Source organism: Daktulosphaira vitifoliae, unplaced genomic scaffold (genome assembly GCF_025091365.1).
Source record: "Daktulosphaira vitifoliae isolate Bord-2020 unplaced genomic scaffold, ASM2509136v1 Scaffold_5, whole genome shotgun sequence".
Lineage (NCBI taxonomy): Eukaryota > Metazoa > Arthropoda > Insecta > Hemiptera > Phylloxeridae > Daktulosphaira > Daktulosphaira vitifoliae.
This window is the reverse complement of record NW_026099576.1, coordinates 19,319,861-19,341,752: the sequence shown is the minus strand read 5'-3', so window position 1 is coordinate 19,341,752 and position 21,892 is coordinate 19,319,861. Positions and strand designations below refer to the sequence as shown.

Below are 21,892 nucleotides of genomic sequence, written 5' to 3'. Positions count from 1 at the left end.
AAATGATAAACTTTTTTAATTTGTCTCAAATCATAACAATTTTGTAATTAAAATTTGAAATTTTCTATTTGAACTTCTTTGTCCAATGATAAAGTAGTCCTTTTTTCTTCTTTTTAATTAATAGAAATACAGCCGTTATTAGCTGTAACCCAACTATACAAAATCAATTTATTAATTACATAATTTACATACATTTATGAGCTATATAAAATTTATTTATTCAAGTTTTGCGTTTGCCTTGTTCATAAGAATGTCATTGAGTATATTCTGCAATATTTATTTATATTAGATAAATAAAGTAGTATTGAAATAGTAGTAGTAACATCATTGTTCGACGGATTCGGTTTGTTTTATAAGTGTATAATTTATAGTAATATAATATTGGTTATATCATCAAAACGTGAGTGATTGACATAATAGAATTTTATGTACAATATGTACTTGTCTAATTGATCTAAGTATGACACATATGGTGTATATTTGGTTCAATAATAAAGTAAATTTATTACAGCTGTTAAAGAAGGTCAAAATTTTACTGGGTATTTAGTTACATCTTACTAACCGACAGAAGCATACATGTAATCATTATAAAAAAGTAAGTATTACAAAATATTTTATTATTATCCATATAATTTGTCGCATACTACACTTAGTTATTATTGAATTATTAATTATAATTTTATCCAAGCAAACATTTTGCTGTTAAATATAGATTTTAATATCATTTATTTCAAAAAAAAAAGCTTGTCAACCTAACGAAAAGAATATTATAAATAAAATATAGCACAAATCAAATACATTTATTTATACGTGTCTAGAAATTTTAATTTAATGACACTCTTATTTCAAAGTATTAAGAATTATATAGAATAATAAAGTGTATTAAAACTAAAAAAAGTACTCTCTTATTAAAAATTATAAATTTATATAGTGTAATTTTTCTCTAATTTGATGTATATTTAATTATTTGGATTATATTTAGAATTACTAATTGACTAATTAAGAGTATAATTAAAATCAAGAGACTTTTTATTTTTATTTTAACAGCTAAAATAATATAAGAGTGGAAAAATTAGCTAAAATTTATAAATCATACTTTTTTAATAAATAATAATTATTAATACAAAAATTGTTTCTGCATATCTAATAAATTTACAAATATTTTAACAACTATAACTATAAAAAAATTACTAACACTTTACCTAGAGTCTTACCAACCTTACCTTAGCAAAAGATAATCAATAAAAATATTAAAGAAACTTTATGAGAATTTGTTATTTGGGCTAAAAGCTTATAAGGTGCATATATTTTTTCCTAAAAAGAGTATGATTAGATTAAAATTAGGTTTATAGACAAAATAAAGTTTTGCGACTTTAATAGTATCTATAAGAAAAACTTGAAGTTATTAAAAAGATATATTTGATTACCCTTTCTATAAAAAAAAATTGTTTTGATTAAATTATTGCCATGACAAAGCTTGTACATATAATTTTTTAAACTAATGTTTAAATAATGTACTAAGCTTCAAAATCAGGTCTATGAGTAACAGTAAAATGTGAAGCCACATAAATTGAAGATTCAATGTCAAATTAATAAAATCGATTTTAATGACGTTACACTTAAATAACATTCTTACAAAAAAAATTTTCATTGCTTCATTTTCATATTGTATTAATTATTGATAGTTAATTAAATTTTTTTAAACGAACATATTAATGTTGTAATATTTGAGATATTTCAGTTTAATCGAAAATTGTATAAATTATTTATTTATTATTAAAATTAGATACAGGTGTGTATAATGTATAAATTTCAACGCCAAAAAATTTAATAAATCTTAAGTAAATTCTTTACATTTGAACCAATTATTAATACTGATATAATAAATTGCAGGATGGATAATTCACTGTTCAGTAACGACTATGGATGGTTGAAGTATTTTCATAATATGGCGAATTTTGCATGTCGAAGTCAGTAAGTTTTTGTGTAATTAAAGTCCGACTTTATACATATCTTCGTGTAGAGTAGATTTTAATATACTCTACTGCAAGTATTCAAATTCTTCAACGAGTTCACATAAAAAGTTTTTTTTACATATTCAAGAATTTTTTATGTGTAATTTAATATGAAGGTTATTTGATACAAGTTGGAATATTTAGTAAATTATGAGAAAAAATATTGGTTTATTTTAATTTAAATACTAAAATTCCCGGTTTTATGAAGTAATTAAAATTACTTAAAAGAAATGCTTATAAGCAAGTTTTTTTTAATTATCACTTTAAAAATAATTTACCGAATAATAATTTGTAATTATTCTTTAATTTTCTTAAAAATTCTTAAATAATTAGTGTTGTTTTTTGATAATTATGTTTTTGATCCATATATTGCCTTTGTCAACAACCTATACAAGTATAAATTCATTGAAATTTCCGTTTTTATTATGTTGATATCAGTGACATAGTTACAGATTTATTCTAGAAGGATCTATCACCTATAAATGCGTTCTTGGTTGAAATGAACTTGTTTTGCTTTTATAATTATTGTCACATTTTAATTATGCGCATTTCTTAGCAGAGATGTATTTAGAGTTTTGACGCTTTAGGTAAAGATTTATTGCCACTCCTACATACCTAACACCCTATTTTATATATTATGATTATCAAAAAAATGCTGCCATTTCTTAATTCCACAAAAAATTTGCCGCCTAAAGCGATGCTATCCACTCCCTTCCTCCACAAATACGTCCCTAATTCTTAGTAGCGAAAAATAGGTTGAAAATAGAGTGAAATCAACTGCTAAAGCCAATAACATGTCATTTTATAATAAAAAATAATTTTTTTTTTATAAAAAAAGAAATGTGTTTTATACAACTAGTTGGTAATACTAAAATACATCCCTAAGAAGTGACTCCATTTTTTTTTAAACATATATTTATGTTATTTTCGGATTAGATTTGCATCTTTTTACATTTTCAAGATAATATTAGAAGAATGTTGGAAGTTTTCTAAATAATTATATTTGAGGTGGTATATATATATTAATCTGAGTAATAATTAAATACTTACTTTATATATCTTTTTAAAATTGATATTCTTAAAATGTGATTTTTTTTCAAACTTGTTACATCCTAATGTACACCTACAAAAACAATATTATTCAATATTAATTCATTTTATAGTATTAATTAAAATTAATTTTATAGGATTTTTATGAAGACTACTAAAGATGTTATGTGTATGATTTGCTATTTTAAGTTTGACTTGTTTTCATATGGACTACAAACAGCATCTTATTGGATAATAAAAATCCAGTCAGCACTACGTCGTGGAATGAATATGTTGTCAAATATAATGATCTGTTTGTTTGAAGTACGGTTCTACTTAAAATGGAAGAAAAGTTGTACTGATCATTTTGAATCTATAGTTGACGGATTGTGTAATGTTGAACATGAAGTTGAATGTGAGGTGTTATACGATCCAGGAGTGGAGTCAACTCTTATAGATGTTGTGTTCATACATGGTCTTAAAGGAGATAAATTCAAAACGTGGAAGCAAGGTTTATGGAAGCAAGCTGTTCATATACCTCAACCAGTTGTTGTACGAAGTTCTGAATCTGTGTCATTTAATAGTAAGATGATAGACAAAATGTCTACCACTAATAAGTTTACAGATTTTACCAATTGTTGGCCCAGAGATTGGCTACCTTTGGATTGTCCTTATGTTCGAGTCATCACTGTAAGCTACAGTACAGATCCTTACTTGTGGAGACCTATTTGGTTGAAGAAATCTATCAGGTATTTTGTTAAAATAAAAAATAATTGTATTGCAACGACAATATTAAAAATAATAAGATAATACACAAAAAAATTCACATAAAGAGGAACAAATAATAAACAGTTACTTTTCAAGAGATCAAAAAAATAGTATTATACTATACCAAAGATTGTATGTTTTTTTTACACGACTTCCTTTAATAATTATTTGATAAATAATGGTTAAATGGATATGATATTGTTGTCCACAATGTCCGGTGAATGTTGAATAGACACACGATTAACAAAAAATCCTAAATTAATAAGTTATTTGTAAAAAAAAATATTCTTGTCATCCAGAGAGATCTTCTTGTAAAATTAACTGTAGTTAAATTATCGATTTTTATGATAAACAATTAGGTATTTATCGCAGTAATAATAATTAGTAAGAATTAAATAATAATTACTGTACCTAACACAATCAATATAGGTTGCGGTATGATTTTATTTTGTTCATTTTTTAAATAACAAATAATTTTTTCTACAATACTTAACCTAAAATATTATATAATCGCTACATAACTTGTGTACATTATAATTATTTCATTAGTTTCTTTACTAAATTCTATGGTATCGTAGAAATTTGTGACTATAAACGATTTATTGAAACCATATTGTGCAATTCTCATGATTTCTTTTTTTTATAAACAACTCAAATTTTTTTTTTTTATTTTATACATAAACTTGAATAAAAATTACTAAAATATAAGTCAGAAAAATCTCATTAATTTGAGTATAGTTCTTCTAAACGAGACTCAAAAAATAATAATAATTATTTTATTTTATCGTTTTTTTTAAATTTGTATTTTTTATCTTCAATATTCATACCAATAAGCGATATCAAGGCAAGAAGCCATCTTTGAACAAATTTCAATGATGATTTCTTCCCAATTTTGTACTAGTGATGATGAAAATAACTTAATAAAAAATTTTTTTTGATATTTTTTCAGAAGTTCAATGAAAGATAGAGGATATCAAATGATATCACTCCTCCGAAATTTTCAACTTGGGCATAATCCAATAATGTGGGTTGGTCATTCCAAAGGAGGATTATTTATTAAACAAATATTAGTACTCGGTATTATATAAAAATTTATATTTAGAGTAAATTTAAGATAATTATCTATTATTATACATTTTCAGCTAACAACGAAGATATTTCTCATAAAATACTATTAAATACCAAGGGTATTTTATTTTACAGTGTTCCTCATAATGGCTCTCCATTGGCTAATATTAAAGTACCACTATTCCAAAGATCCATTGAATTAGAAGAACTTGTTAATGGTAACATATAGAGCAATGTAATTTAAAAATCCTGTTATTGAATTGCTCTGCAAAATAAAAATAATTAATTTTGTATATGTCGTGTTAAGCAATTTATCTAGTGCATTTTTTTAAACAAATTTTCATTAAACTACGATAATATTATTTTTTTAACATAAATGACAATTACTTTTATTAAAAAGCTTATAATACATATGTATTATTATAACTAAATAATTAAATTCTAAAGTTAAAATTGATTTCAAACCTGTGTTAAAAAATAATTATAAAATAAAACTAATACTAAAAATAACAAAAACACAGAAAACAATTTAGAATAAAAAAAAATTGTAATAATTTACCAAATAATAGATAAGATCTCACGTATTCACGTATGAGTGTATGAAAAAAATTAATTGTATCATTATCTCAGTAAAAATTTGCATGAAGAAAAATAAAACAGTAATTAGATGATACATTAAGGGATAATAAATAATAAAGTAAAATAAAGCGGCTATATTCTAAAACTGAGTAAACTAGTACTAAATGAGTTAACATTAAAAAGGTCAAAAATACGATCAATTAGTCAAAAAAATGGTGCACTGGATTTATCTACCACAGTAATTTAAACTTGTACACTGTGAATTGTTTTTAATTTTTATATTTTATTTTCTGATATTGTTTAACAAACATACATTACATTTCTAAAGAAATATTAAGAACAATGTCTTTAATTGTATATAACATATATATATTATGTTACATCCTCTATTAGTGACTCTAATTAAAAAAATGAAGCAAAATAAAATATACTACATTAATATTATTTTATTTATATTATACATATAATATAAATAAAATAAATAATATAGACTTTTTATATTCTTTACTAATTAATTAGTTTCAAACAACTCTCTCGCAGAAACGACAAGAGCTAAATTGATAAAACTTCCCTTGCTTAAAATTTAACGGTTTTTTTAATGAGATGGTGCAAAATAAAAAAAATAAACTATTTTAAGTTATATTACTATTCTTACCGATATGTAATTTTAGCATTATAACCAAATTTAAATGTAATAATTATGAATACTGTGTGTCAATATATTTTTTATTATTATTATTAAATAATAATAGTTATAATAGTATTCTAATAATCAAATATTTAAAATTTTAAATATTTGATTATTAGAAAGGTTATATGATCAAGTTTATATTTTATATTATCATTAGATAATCAACATATCCAAAGATTACAAAAGGATTTTTATCAAATTATCAAAAATATTGACCAAATCAAAGTAAAAAGTTTTATTGAAACAAAACTAACTCTTATGAAACTTATTTATTTAAGAATAGTATCAATACAATCTGCAGGTAATAAATCAAAATTAATTAGTAAGAAAAAGTATATTCTAGTAAATATTAATTTAATAATATAATTTTAAAATAAATAACTTATATTTGACAAAAGTACAAACTTTTAATTACTTATAATGAAGGTTCATAAAAAGAGGCGTAAATAAGATTTTCTTAATAAGGAGGACACAAAAAAAATTACAAACATTTGTATTTTGTATCTTTTTTTCACTCGTTGAATATGTCAAACATGACTCCTGTGATCCTCTTTAGTTCGCCACTACTCGTGAAATATGAAATGTAAGATAAATATAAACAAAATTACTATATACGGAGGTTCAGTAAGTGAGGAAACAGGTCAGTAGTTACAAACAATAACAATAGAAACCCGTTGCTAACTGAACACCTATGTAATCCTGTCATAAGTAGTTTGAAAACAATTTTCGAAGGAGGTTAATTATTAGCCTTACAAAAAATTTTAAAGATTTACAAGTATATATAGGGTATTCATAAAGTAAGAAAAAAGGTGAATTGTTACTAACAATGAGAATAATAGAAACCCTTTTTTTTACTTACTAAACACTATATAACTTCCTAAATGTTTAGGAGCTATTTCTATTTTCAGAAGTTTTCAGCTACTCCAATCACTCCCAAATTGTTTAATGGGGCTGTTATATAAAAATTATTTTTTGGAGTGTGTATGGACAATTTAAATTTAACCTCCACAAAACATTTGTTCACTTATAATAAACAGGGGTTTTCTTTTATATAAGTAAATATAAATTATTGGTATTAAGATATGGGCAATTATTTTGTAGATCCTGGATTAGGAGACTTATATGGCGTACCACTAGACCATCGCAATATTTGTAAACCAAAAGATCGGTATGTAATCAATTAAATAACTTCTTTGTAAAATTTTTTAAATGAATATTGACGTAAATGTTAATTTATGTATTATTTGTTAAACTTCAAATATTTTTTATTTAATGTCATGAATTTTTTTTTAGTATAACACAAATATGGGGAGGGGGTTATGACACATCTCTTGACAAAAATAATTTTCTACAAAAAACAATTTTTTTTTGTTTAGAGGAGGAAGTTGTTTTATGTATATTACCTTCAAGACTATTACGTCTGTGGATCAATGTTTAAATGACTTTAATACATTTTTATATTTACTTTTATTAATATTTAACATATTTAAATTACATTTTAAGTTAAAATATTCTAAAATAATAAACCTTAACTTAACTTGTAGAATATATAAAAAAAATTACACTTGAAAAATATGCCAACATTAAATTTTTTAACTCATACCTAAATACTACTGATAAATAAAAGATTACCCAAGAAATTTACTTATACTTATGTACAAGTAACAGTAATTATAAAGTATTAATAATATTCACTAAAACAATTATAATTACAGTCATTGTTTCCTATATCAAGAACTAGTAAATATGATAGATACACTGAAGGATCATCTGAAGAACCAGCAGTAATATGATGAAGTAAATGTTGTATAATACTTCACATTAATTCAAAATACATGTATCTATCAAATGTCAATTAGAGGAAAATATATGTCATACAATATACAATGACATAATAATATAAATTGTTATACAATAATTATTGAATGTTATACAATATAGTTTTACTATCCACATTTAAGAATAAATTTTATAATTCTAGACCATAAATGTTATTTAATTTAAAAAGTAGAATATGAGTCAAAAATTTAAAATAAAAGTTAAATTATTGTATAACTATATAACTACAAATAATAAAATTTATTTTTTAAATTAAATTAAGTTCATGATATCAAAGTAAAGGTCGAAATTTACATGTTAGTTAATGTATTTGATGAATTTCGTTGTTATACTATAATCAAAAATTATATTGAAAAAATAAATTATAATATAATAGATTATTTTGGAAATATATATTATGTATTTAATATTTAATCATCATACTGATTTATTTTTGTTGTTTTAATTATCACTTTCTTCTACATTTTATTGTAAAAAGACATAACAAAAATATTAAAAATGTTTAATTTTATTTAAATAGGTAATGTATGCTCCAGGGTATACAAATTCATTTTTATAATTGCTCTTGGTTAGACATGAACAGCAAAATAAGATCAAATGGACTCAGTAAATATTATCATTAACTGTTTTTCACATAAAAAATTTAGTTTTTTTTTTAAGCCTGAAATAAAATTAATCATTAAAAATCATAGTATTACATAAAAACAAAAAATGATACTCATTTTAATGCACTTCATTAATTATAATTTAACTTTATAAAAATAAAATAAAATCAATATAATTTAGCTACTTGATTATAACCATTATTTTATTTTAATGCAAGTTTTAACTTTCCAAAGCTTTTACTGATTGACAAAATAATAAATGTTTCTTTCCCATTTCTCCTTTGACAAAGATTAGAATTCATTTTTTCTGAAATACAAAATAATATTTAAAAAAACTCTTACATAAGTAAAATTTATTTAAAGAAAATATTGTATATTTACTAGTTTTAACTTTACATCAATGTCAGATTACATAAAGAAATTAATCTGTGATGATTGAGGTAATATTTCTTTAATTTATACTTATAAGTGTGGTAGTTATAAAGTTGAAACTTAAAAATAATAAATAGATTTTTAATTTATAAAATAATATAATAAAATTAAGCAACAATAAAAAACTGCTCTAATATAACTATTGATAATTTGTTTTCTTATAAAACAAAAATGTATATTTTATACACAAAATAATAATCATGATACATATGTAGTGGCATAAACTATAAAAGTCAGATAAGTAGACACAGAAAATAGTAGTCAAGTTACCATGTTAGTTATATTATTTTAAGAATTTTTATTTTGTTGATCATTCTAAAATAAATCATATTTTTTATATTTTGTCCAAACAATTTTTGATCAAGGCAACGAAAAAATTAGAGACTACTCAGGCAATAACAGATAACTTTTATTTTATGGTAAAATTTAAATTTTAAATGTTGATTAAATAACTACACCAGTCATTGATACACTAACCATATTTTATATCATGTTTGATACATCATAAATAATCTTTTAAAGTTTTAAATCACTATTTTATCATTGAATTAATTTTAGTGCATTTTAAGGAAACTAATCCTACTTTTTAGAAAATAAAAAAAGCTCCTAAACATGTAAAAATTAAAATTTGCTGAATGTTAAAAAAACTGCCAATGACTGGTGCTATAACCGTAAGTAACTGAAGTGGTATTACAATAGGCATATAAATTAATGATAATATGTGAAGGTATCATGACAGTATAAATCTGAGGTTTTACCAAAGCAAAACATTCTGATTTTGTCTCATAATTCACTTAAAATTTTTTTGTTAATAGATGACAAAATACCTATAAAAATGTGTAACAAGTTCTTGAAATTTTATTTTTCTTTAAGATCATCAATTAGTTATCTCATTGTATTAATTTTATTGAGAAAACGTTTTTTTCCACTTCTTAATTTCTTCAACTTTATTTAATTGAATTTGTAGTAGCTTTGAGTGATTCTCCAGAATTTCCTCTTTTTTTCTAAGATTACTTATGTCATCAAAACTAAAGTCATCCATATATCGTCTGTAATTGAGAGACATTAGAATAAATATATTTATTCAAACTTTATATATTTATGATACCTCTTTTAGAACAGGTTGTTTTTCTGGAGTGTTAGTAAAATTATTCTCCGTTTAAAAATTTGACCGTTTTATTAATGATTCCAAGGTTACTAAAAAAATTATAAACATGAATCACAAAAGTATTTCAAGATGAATTGGTATTTAGTTTATTACTATGTTCAACTGAAATAGATGGTTCACAGATTGAGTCTTCCTCACCAGTACAATGAGCTATTGGGCTCCCTCCTTCAGACTCAAAGGATACTAAAACAAATATCAATAAGAATAGTATTTCATTTCAAATCAAAATGTAATCCATATACTATTTTTTTCGTTATAGATTGATTGATTATCTATGGACATTGTAGGATTATATTGAGCAATGAAACTTCTCTTCTGGTAGATTATAGTAACATATATAGTAATATACGTATGGTTACAAATTTCACACATTATTGCTACTTATAACTAAAATGAATACAATTACATTATTATAATACTTGAACTAAAAATTCCTTTTTTACTTAATATTTTTAATTGATGTTGAACATTGTAATCACTCTCAACAAAGTGATGGCTACAAACACAGGATTTTTTTGTGTCACAAAAACTTGGTTGTCGGGATTGAATAGCTTTTATCCATAAATCACATATAATTTTATCATAAGATATCCTATGAATTTAACACAAAAATTAATTTTAAGTCTTTCAAATATATAAAAGTAAGAAATTAAATTTACATACCTGTGTAACATCATACTTTTCTCTTTAGTAGTTATATTACGACAAGAAGCAATAGCACAACAATTGACCATGATATAATGATGTAACAATAATAACTATTATATATTTAAGATTAATAATTTACGAATACTGTAAAGGAAACTATTAAGCAATGAAAATATTGCACCAAAATTCTACTGAAAAAATTCTGTCATGATTTTCAATAATAATAGTTGTTATCTATTATTTTAAAGTTGATTATAATGTATTTCTACATAAACCCAACCCAACCCAACCAAACCCAACCTGGAATAAACGAACATTAGCTATCTATTATTCCATTTCATTTTCCACCAGAACAAGGGTCAACGATTTGATATACAGAATGATAACACCACATAACTTGTAACACAGTCCCTGCATTTTTATGATTATGATCTTTTTTCTGTTATCTATTTTGTCTATCTCCAATAAATGTCAGCAATATCGTAGCTTAAGTTATTATATATTTATTATACGATAGAAAATCATTTAAAAGACAATTAATATAAAAATATATCATGTTTTTATAAACTTCATTAATTAATTTTTTAACTTTAGACAACTAATATTTTGTTATTGAAATAAACTAGTGTTTTAGTTTATATTTTCACTTAAAGTTACAAAAAAGTATAGAATTTTTGTTTTGATACTTACAAAAATTTTTCAAAAATAATTATTATTTTAAGGGAGAATGTTTAAATAAAGATTTTATATTTCCAATTGAATTATCAATATTTGTATACTCACGAAATTAAATATAAATTGGCTAATAAAATGAGTAAATGAAATGCCTTTAAGTACAAAAAGACTTATTAATAGATATTCTAGAAGACATTACGCAAAACGTATGAATTGAAACATTTCAAGACAATAGTGGGATATTACTATAAACCTTTATTCTTTAATATTGAAGACTCTGAATAAAATTTGATTACCATAAATTATGTTGCAATTATATTATTAATAAATAATAATGATTTCTTCATTTTTTAATAGCCTACTAATCCTTATAAACATTTTAATTAGATAAAAATGTAATTCCTGATAAATGTGCAAAAATTTCTTCAGTTAGAATTTTTTAATCGGAAATCTATTAAATGAATATAACAACAAATAAGCTTCAAATTCACAAACTGTTTGTTAAAAATTTAAAACATAAAAGTTTGTTAAAAGAGAAAAAAATGACTGTTTAAATTACATAAAACAGTTATTAAAAATATACTAGCCTTATTAATGTTTGAAATAGTGAGGTATATAATTTGTAAGCAAAATAAATGAAAAACATGTGCATAATATTGTTAAATTTTTGTGTATTTTGCATACAAATTATTTAATGGTTTTCTTATCTTATTTGGTACTCTTGTATACTATAGTAATATTATGTAGTCCTTATACGTACTGTAAAAAGTTTCTTGGCTATAATTTCAATACATATATACATAAATAGAAATTAAAAAATATTATAGTACTCCTCATATACATTAATTGTTGTACGTGATACAAGTTAATGTTTATAATAAAGTAATTGTGGTATGAAGAACGTTTTTAGTTGCATAAATTTACATTTATGTACTATAACATATAGGCACATATCTCTAAAACGTAAAACTTTATATATTAAGGGGTATTTTCTAGAGGCTGTAATAAATAATATTATAATATAATAATATAATATTAAAGGGGGGGATAAAAAAGTTGAAGAATACATTACTAAGCCATAAGTGCGCACTTGTTGAAACCCAAGTCTGATACAGTTTGATTTATTAAGAATACTCTCCCCGATTTTTTCGTTAAATAATGTTCTTTTTTTCTATAAAAATATACTCATTAAAATTTTATTTGTTTTTATGTACTATGAAAATATCAAATTTATAGAAAGAAAAAATATTTTTAAGGGTACTTTTTAGGGGTAACATTCGAAGGGAAAATGGAAACCTATAACTATTTTTATGCTATTAAAATGAGAATAGACTAAATTTTGTTGATTCGATAACCAGTTCTGTAATATTAAGTTAATTTAACTTTTAGACAATATGCACCCATAGAAAAACCTCGATCTATATAATAAATTCATTGTTCAATTTGATAAATATATCATTACTATTGAAACTATGATATATTTATCAATATGATAATTTTTTTTCTTGTCTTGAACAATAATTATTTATAAGAATAATTATTTTGTTCGTATTAATAAAACATTATCATAAACCCTTGATAAAATTTCTCTATCAAAATTGATTGAGGTTTTTCTTTGGGTGTGGGTGGGTAACGACATTGTAGTATTCTTATTTGTTTGTTATAGTAAAAATAGAGCACGGCTGAACACTTACCCGTTTTTCACCTTTTCTAAATCTTTAGATGCTAATATCTCAAAAATTAGATTCGATGCTTTGCTGAGAAGTTATTCGTTTTATACTCCGTGTTTTTATATTTTTTTTTAATTACTGGATTCAATTACTCCGCTTTTATTGGACCGATTTCAGTCAACGATACGTGAAAAGAAGGGAAGTGTCCAAAATATTACAATTATGACAAAACAGTCGATGTTATTATTTTTAGCTTTCAGTTTATATTGAAATAATTTTTTATAAATAAACGGATAATAATGCAATATTTATTGGAAATACTTAAAACACTTTACTGTCGATATACTTTTCTTGTAAATTCAATCATTAATTAAAATACTTTGGGAATTTAAATTATATTGAATTTTTTTTCTTTTCAATAATGTTCCAAAAAAATCTGTTTTAAATCTACCTAAAATTAGGTATATTATTAATGTATATTATTACTTGCAAATGAAACAAAAATTTCAATTTATTCAAAAAGAGTAATGCACTTATTCACTTAACAATAACGAAACTATTATTTGCCGTAAAATTTTAACATTATCAATTTTCCTAGATAGAATTTGATCGATATATATTATTTCATATAATGTGATTATTGTAAATTACCTAGCGCATTTCAAGAACCCATTCGTATAAGAAATTGATACCTCCGGTAATAACTACACAGTTTTTTTTATTATGATTAACTATAAAATATTGAACTTTATCACAATTATTATTATGAAAATTTGTGTGGATAAGTGCACTCATTTGCTGCATTTCTTGTCCACGTGTAGTGTTCTTGTACGTAACAAGTTTCTCATAGTCATCCAAATCGTTAAGATCGATAATTTCCACTTAACTAACAGGATTTTCGTTCAAAGGGCTCGTCAAAGTTACATACTTAAGACCCATATACGTTTGTAGATTTTCCATCAACGTTTTTTGTAAGAAGGACTTCTTCTTATTTTTAACAACACTTTTTGAATAATTGTTTACCTCCAGTTTAAAAACCAGATTTTAGACACATACTGGCTAAATCAACTTTTGCAGGATAACTAATATTAACCAATATTTGAGTTGACATGTTGATCATAAACAGAATGTTTAACGTTTGATTCAACGCTAGAAACAAAATCCTTTGGCATATTTTCCATTTCTGTACTAACATATACCCCTCTAAAAGCATTCGTGTTATTTTTGATAGTGAATCTAAACGAAATTATAAACCAAGTTTAACAAAACGTAAGTAAGATGTAATTATATAGATATTATCACTCACCAGTCATTGAGTTGTAAATACTATTTTTAGAGTTATGCTCAAGTATTTTATTTATTTTTTTAATATTTTTATTATTTTAACATATTGCAGATATGTGATATTTGATACTTTATTATAAGGTTCTTTTACTAAGATTAACAATTTATATTATAAAAACTTTTATTTTTTGAAAACAGAAAATCATCATCATCATCATAGACTTTTTCCCAACTATTTGGGATTAGTTCTGCTTTAACGATTTGACGGAATTTTACACCGGCTCTTAACTTGACGCAATCTCATTATAGCTAAGGAAGTCAGAGTAACTGTTCCTAAAGTTCAGCGAAGCTGAATATCAGCGCTTAGACGAGGACTGAATGATTCACTATGCTACACCAAGCCCCTAAGAACAGAAAATAAATATTAGAATTTTTTATTTAAAAAATTAGTATAAATATTTTATAAGAAATAAAATTGCTAACATTTATTAAAAATTTAAGTTTGTTTATTAGATAACATTATATTAAATAACATTTTTTTTATTGTCGATTTAAAAATAATGTTCATAAGTATAATGTACTAATAATAATAATGTTACTAATTGTGCGTTATTCAGCAACGCAACGGCATACTTAGTTGGTGACTACAGGAAAAAAAGTAACGTCCAAAATGTCACCGTAATCTTTGAACGTCAGCGAAAATAGGTGGTAGATGGACATCATTTTAGTCACAGTCATAGTTTTTATCATTTGTTGAAAATACAAATCTTTACAACCTTTTAAATTCCTAGTAAAGTTTTCCATTTATGCGTCACTTATCAAACTCTGATCTCGATTGTTATAATTAGTTTATAGTTATAAGTATGATAATTAGCACAACAATCATCGCACAATCGCTATATTACCACTGAAGATGAAATTGCCTATACAGAACTCCTGACTTTATCGCAATATACTATTTCTGGTTTTGAATAAAAATGTAATATTTTAACAAACTAACATATGTATAATGTCGATATGGTAGGATGTGTCGAGTATCTTATCTTACAATGTCTGAAATTATTACAGATATATTCATATCTTAATTTTTGGGCTCAGGCTCGTTGCAGAGTCCATCTTTGGAGAGAGAGTTACAGGTTCGAGGTTGTAATTATACTGTCGGCTCGGCTTCTTTAAAATTTGTTATCAGCTAATAACTGATAACATCGATGTTTATTATCTGTTATTATTTTTGTCGTTTTGTTGTTGATAACAAATCTTAGTTTGTTGTTTTCGTTTAATTTTTGTTTTTGTTGTAGTTTATGACATTCTTGGAATTTAGTTCTATTGTAATTATTTGAACAAGATGGTGGAAAATTAACAAGAAAATAACTTAATGTGTAAATACTTTGTTTAACAGATCAGAAAATTGCCGGAGTAGAAAAGGAAGAAATAAATGCCAAGAATTCCATAAACAACAACAAAAACAACAAACTAAGGTTTGTTATCAACAACAACATGACAAAAACAACAATAGATAGTAAACATCGATGTTATCAGTTATTAATTGATAACAAATTTTAAACAAGCCAAGCCGACAGTATAATTACAACCACGAACCTGTAACTATCTTTCCAAAGATGGATTCTGCAATGAGTCTAAAAAGTCAGCCCATAACTGAAGACCTGGATACATCTAAATATTTCAACTAATACAACAATACTAAAAAGATTTAACATATTCTTACCCAGTCTATTCACAACAAGAATTTTTTTTTTTTGAGGGAGAGCCATTGACAATCAGATTACTCATTGCAAAAAAATTACATGGTAAAGATACTAGACATAATTTAAATTACTTTAATGCTTCAAATTTTTTTTTATATCTTGATTTTAAAGTATTTAGAATATACTTCATAAACATTTATATATCAAATTATTTTTTAAATAGAAACAATCTTTAAACAAATTAGATATATATAATTGTGGTAATTACTTAAAAAAATAAACTTCTTAGACAGGACGAAAAATTTTTTTAGAATTTTCATTTTTTATAAGACCTTGAAGGATATTTTTCAATAATTTTCTATAATATTATGAATGTATCATAATTTTTTCAAATTATATTGGTGGCTAAACTATAAAGTATATTAATATTTTTAAATTAATCATTAAGACTATTTTTTATTTGCAAATTTGATTTTACTTTTTAAAAATATAATTAAATAGTTATGTTTATCATAACAACACTTTAAATTCTTTATACGATTTTACCATTTTACATGGTTAATTAGCAGTAGAAGTTCTAAAGCAATTTTTTTTTTTTTTTTTAAACAGCTGTATGATTTGCGTTACTGTTCTCTTAAATGTCTGCATCTTGGCTTGGTCTTTATTAATATATTTCAGTACATTTAAATTGTCATCATATTTTAAATTTTGACCTATTTTTTAATTGATTTAAACCTAAAAATAACTATTTCATTTCTATACTTTTTTTGGTTAAAAAAAGTATTCTACATATAAATTTTCATTATGATCTCATAAAAGTCTTTTTACAGACATAAAAGTGCTTATCATTTAGTGGCACGTAGTCATACCATTTATAACAAAAACGATTGTATTTTATATCACTATCATTTTAATCAAATTAACATGTGAAATAATTTTAATTAAAATACTTTATAACATATTCTAAAAAAAATAATATTATGATAACAATTTTTAGTGGTTATTTACCATGACAACTAAGTGGCTTTTATACATGCCACAGTTTTCTTAAATACAGAATTCTAAAAAATTTCCTGCGCTATAAAGGATTGAAAAAAGGCGTAAGTCATAGAATTTAAAAAATTAAGTTTTCAAAACAATATATATTTTTATAAAAAAACGCTTTATTTTTGAAAATATTCAATAAATTATTGAACCTTTAAAGGTTCAATAATTTTAAAAGTTATGATAAATATTAAAAAATTCTAGTAGAACTAGTGTACATATTAATAAATATGTATGCAGTGGCTGATGAAGATTACAAGTATAAATATCCTGTAGTAATTTGTACATTTATATATTTCAGGAATTCACGTATTATTAAATTGATGATAGTCCGAAACTTTCAAACGCGTCCTCTTAAGATGAATAAAGTCAACTTTCATTATTTTTTATTAACTCGGTGTATCTCATAGAATATTTCCCTTTGGCCATTTCAGTTTTAACCTAATACACTAATGTTAGCAAAAAAACAGTTTTTTTATTATTATCTACTAGTTTAATGTTTTGGAATTATGTCATTTCTTAAACATGGTTCAAATGTTATGTGAATTTTTATAATTATAACCGTATCTATAACTATAATTTANGTTTAATGTTTTGGAATTATGTCATTTCTTAAACATGGTTCAAATGTTATGTGAATTTTTATAATTATAACCGTATCTATAACGCGCTATCTATAACTATAATTTTAAAAAAAAAATACTGACCAAGGAGGCGATTCAATTATCGCTTATAACTGCTACTGGTATTTTCATAATTTTGATTTTATCACAAAACATTTAAGATAGGTTGAAATAATAATATTAGTTAATGCAATAATACAGATTTTATTTAGCTCGAAGTACATAGTTTTTAACCTATATTTATGTTTTTATTTATTTAAATTGTACTTATATTAATAAGTTATAAGATTTTATAAACGGCTACGTAATTATAAAACTAATAGTATGAAATAGTATTCTAGTATCGCTAAATACTCTGGTGTATACCAATTAATGAGAGAATGTAATGACCGTAAGGTAGCTACTAATGTTTTTTGATAACCTTGTGTGGGATTACCATAGACTATATCAAAATAAATGTTCATATAGTTTGTGTAGTATTATAAATGATTGTTTTAGTTTAATATTATGACTTATAGAGTTTTGAATTTTTAATTAAAAAAAATTAAAGAATTTTAAAATCGCTTTCAAATTTAAATAATAAAATAAAATTAGTTTTGTACATTCTACTATTAATTATAGCATTTTTTTTTTTTTATTGTGAAACTATATAAACCAAAATTAAAAATAATTAGTATTATTCACTGATATGTTTTAACCAATATGACTCCCCTTGGGCTTTTCGGCACTTTTTATCTGATGATATACTTAAAATATACGCCTAAGGTTTAATTGAAATACTATAAGAGCAACCGAAATATTCGTTTAATTCCTAACACATACTAATCTACATCTGTTTCGGACCACATAGTATCATGTATGCGAATAAATAAGTGCAATGGCAAGTGATTTCAGAGGTTTAATGGCAGATACTATCTCTATAACGTTCGTGAGGGACGATGTGGCCTAGTCGGTAGCGCGGCAAGGCCGACGTCTCGGGTTCGAGATTCAAGCGGCTCTAAGTGAGGGATTATTTCAATGATTGGAGTCGCCATCCCTTTCTCTGGCGACGGACTGTCCGCAGGTTAAGGAAATCTTTTCTGCTGGCGAGGCTGCTATTGTCCTAAATGGACTGTAAAAGCGTAAAAATAATAAAATAACGTTCATGAATTTTCATTGTAATTATTTTTTGATAAATTCTTAAAAAAACGTCTGAAATTTCTTAAGAACATCATGCATAATTGTGTTGTCCGTCCGTCAAACAGGGCCACATTTATACATTTTGATCCCTTTGGTCACGATATTGTTATAGATGTTATATCACATAAAGTAAAAATGCGGCCTAGTCTGCTATTACAGAATTACGATTGTCGATATCAAAATGTTTAACAGTGGTAAATATTTACTTTTAATAAACTTGATTATTTTTCCATTATTATAATTAAAAATTTTAATTCAGTAATATTTTTAACGGTCAGTATCAATAATGAATATAGAAAATAGTTTGAATAAGTTTTGAAACTGTGGAATTAAGCATACCGGCATTTAGAGGGGTTTTCTAATAAGTTCGTATTGGTCAGAATAACATTTTAATTTTTAATATAGTAGTAACTAAATAAACAATCTAAAAATTTAATTTTCAAATATAGCTAGTAAAAAGTATAATAAATTAAAAATAAGCTTTTTAGCTGTTCAAATTTAAACACTATAAACCTACGCTTAGGTTGAGTTCTTACTAATTATTTTCTAAAATTAATATTTAAAATTAAATATAGATATAAAATCATATTTTTAAATATCATTGATGTGTTATTAATTAAAATACATCTATTGAAACTTCAATTCAATTTGAATCATTTAAAAACTTGCCTTTAATCGACACTTTACAGTTTGCCTACTGTTTTTAAGTGTTATTAGCTGTTGCTATTGGCGCCTCGAATATTTTACTGAGTTTAGTGATATTGTATTGATGGTGTAATAAAATCGCTGCTTTTATTTCATAATTCTTAACTGAATAGTCTCGCGAGATCAACCCTCAATAATTATTATTGTTTTAAAAGAATATTTCGTTTAAATTGACTCTGTCTTGGTTTTCTTTTCTTTTATTACTATCTTATATTTTGGTCTGTGTTAATTTATATACTCTGACCGATTTTTTTTTATTATTATTTCTTCGGTAGCGATAGGATCGCTGATATCGTTTATAATATATAATAATGGAACAAGTGCAACAGCGATTTGCGACAAAAGTTCAACGACTCAATGAGTTTGTGTAATGCGTTTCATATCATAAAAAGCTAAGCAAAATATACTGATCATGAAAACTTAGAGAGCTGATGTCATGTTTACGAAGTGTTTTTTGTGTTTCTAGCTTAATGAGTTACCATTAATGATATTTATGTAAATACTGTTGAACTTTGATTAGAAACTACCGTTGTCGTGAAAAATTATTGCATTTGTTTTCATCGAATACAGTTTTGCTATGTGAATGTTTTTTGTGATTTTATTATAATGTATTGTTAAAAGGGAAAAATAAGTGAGAAAATAACAACAAAAAAAAAAACTCAAAAATCTCTGCCGTTGCCCGGTTTCCTTGAAAGTTGCCGTACGTAGCCAAACACCGAGTACCGACCGTAGCCGATCTAGCACGACTACTTCCGGCAGCAATTGGCTTTAATAACGGGATAACCGTAAAAAACCGTTCCTCAGTGAATGGTACGCCGCATGCCCTTCGCTATGGTTTGCCTGAGCGTGGTGTACACTCCGTGGCGGTGAAAGTTTTTCGAGACTATAATATTAAATATAAATTATTATTATTATTATTATTATAGAATTAGTAATTTAATTCGACGGTTATTTTTTTTAATATTGTTGGTTTAGTTAATTTTACATCAATGACGGAAGTTGCGGGTTGTTAGTTTATTTTTTTTTTTATGTTATCGCCGTATATCGTTTTCCCGCCGAAGTGATTTTTTTGAAATATCATTGAATAAATTATAAAAAATTAATAAAACTTTACAAGCGATTAGTTACACTACACTTTTATTTTAGTGTCTGGATTTTATGTGATTTCCACAAAAAAAGCTTTTTCAGTTTGTTTAAAAACCGTTTTATATATTTTTATTTGTGGTTTCATTCTTCTAATCCGCACTGAGGGATTGGGGACCAACACGTTGAATTCAAATATAGTAAGTTAGTTGTGATGCAAAAATAATCGTTTTCATTCGCTTTTGACCTTATAATAACCAATAAGTAGAATAACATCACATAAGGCCGACATTAACATAGTTTTATCTTTAAATCGTAATTTTAGTAAAATTATACGCAATTAATTATTATTAATAAGTTGTAATTATACTTATGATATTTAATTTAAAAAAAAACATAGTTTTATCGATTAAACCACCTGAATCTGTAGTTTTATCCGTGTCAGTAGCTGAATTCATTACTGCTGCTGTTATAATTACATTAAAAAAGCTACAATATAGTTACAGGATGAATAGTCGCTCCCAGCGATTTTAAATCATAACCGTCGGTTGTTAATCCATTAATCAAACGTTTAAAAAATGAATAATGGGAATCCCTATTGAAATCGTCAGCTCATAAATTTGTTAGTTTTATTACAAATTGATAAAACAGTCTAGCTAAATTCTTCTATATAATCTTCAAAATGCTTAATTAACGAAAGATTTAGCTGCTTGATTGATCAATGTAATGATAAAGTCTCCTCGGTATCTGATTAATCAAAGACGTATCTACTTCCATGTTAACCAACAGTTGTTGTTATTTTCCTTGCGTGAAGAGTACGCACAATGTAAAACATAGAGATGATAAAGCGGTTAATGCCTCACATAATCATGATCATTAGCTTATGTCGTCAACGTTTATTCGCACTTGATGATTACTGTTGTTTATAAATGTTGGTTTTCTTTTACAGTCGAGCAACGACCCGACATCATTGCTCTGAATTGTGGTCCTTTAATAGACATCTATCTTATTTTCTGTGTGTAAATAAAAATAAACCATGGGAAGCAATAGGGCCTATAGTCCCCATCTGACTGGATAATTC

General features: G+C 24.6%; 4 protein-coding genes across 10 annotated transcripts in view; 2 read left to right on the top strand and 2 right to left on the bottom strand.

The window, feature by feature from the left end:
* Positions 1–305: 305 nt before the first annotated feature.
* LOC126907635 (protein SERAC1) lies at positions 306–8,223 on the top strand. 7 transcript variants are annotated; one of them, XR_007704580.1, is made up of 9 exons: positions 306–595; positions 1,894–1,974; positions 3,203–3,793; positions 4,762–4,889; positions 4,955–5,098; positions 6,308–6,451; positions 6,577–6,790; positions 7,252–7,318; positions 7,866–7,947. XR_007704580.1 is itself a non-coding variant. In XM_050689061.1 (9 exons), exons 3-9 carry the CDS (start codon positions 1,895–1,897, stop codon positions 7,936–7,938), a joined length of 1,227 nt encoding a protein of 408 aa, XP_050545018.1. In that variant the 5' UTR covers positions 307–458; positions 512–595; position 1,894; the 3' UTR covers positions 7,939–8,219. The 7 variants fall into 7 exon arrangements, 5 of the variants coding, with proteins under 5 accessions (XP_050545018.1, XP_050545021.1, XP_050545019.1 ...); XM_050689061.1 differs by lacking the exon at positions 6,577–6,790 and having other exon boundaries at positions 307–458; positions 512–595; positions 7,866–8,219; XM_050689062.1 differs by lacking the exon at positions 6,577–6,790 and having other exon boundaries at positions 338–400; positions 512–595; positions 7,866–8,219.
* The window catches only part of LOC126907618 (protein O-mannosyl-transferase TMTC1-like), a 323,473-nt gene continuing 304,391 nt past the window's right edge, over positions 2,811–21,892 (bottom strand). The window contains exon 16 of the mRNA XM_050689026.1: positions 2,811–2,821. The gene's annotated coding sequence lies outside the window, so the exon portion shown is untranslated. The remainder of the gene's footprint in view (positions 2,822–21,892) is intronic.
* Positions 9,854–11,125, bottom strand: LOC126907659 (uncharacterized). The gene is made up of 5 exons (XM_050689103.1): positions 10,858–11,125; positions 10,638–10,786; positions 10,288–10,377; positions 10,135–10,223; positions 9,854–10,075 (listed from the first exon to the last, which is right to left on the bottom strand). The coding sequence occupies exons 1-4, from the start codon at positions 10,926–10,928 to the stop codon at positions 10,186–10,188; spliced, it is 348 nt and encodes a 115-aa protein (XP_050545060.1). The 5' UTR covers positions 10,929–11,125; the 3' UTR covers positions 9,854–10,075; positions 10,135–10,185.
* Positions 20,527–21,892, top strand: part of LOC126907608 (leucine-rich repeat-containing G-protein coupled receptor 5) — an 84,185-nt gene continuing 82,819 nt past the window's right edge. The window contains exon 1 of the mRNA XM_050689004.1: positions 20,527–21,011. The gene's annotated coding sequence lies outside the window, so the exon portion shown is untranslated. The remainder of the gene's footprint in view (positions 21,012–21,892) is intronic.

Excerpts from the sequence above, each read along its gene's own strand:
- LOC126907635 (XM_050689065.1), top strand. The coding sequence starts at position 1,895 with ATGGATAATTCACTGTTCAGTAACGACTATGGATGGTTGAAGTATTTT. Across the intron at positions 4,890-4,954 it reads TAAACAAATATTAGTACTCG|CTAACAACGAAGATATTTCT; the intron begins GTATTATATAAA and ends ATACATTTTCAG. Across the intron at positions 7,319-7,865 it reads ATTTGTAAACCAAAAGATCG|TCATTGTTTCCTATATCAAG; the intron begins GTATGTAATCAA and ends TTATAATTACAG.
- LOC126907659 (XM_050689103.1), bottom strand. The coding sequence starts at position 10,928 with ATGGTCAATTGTTGTGCTATTGCTTCTTGTCGTAATATAACTACTAAA. Across the intron at positions 10,787-10,857 it reads AAAAGTATGATGTTACACAG|GATATCTTATGATAAAATTA; the intron begins GTATGTAAATTT and ends TTAAATTCATAG. Across the intron at positions 10,378-10,637 it reads ACATCAATTAAAAATATTAA|TATCCTTTGAGTCTGAAGGA; the intron begins GTAAAAAAGGAA and ends TATTTGTTTTAG.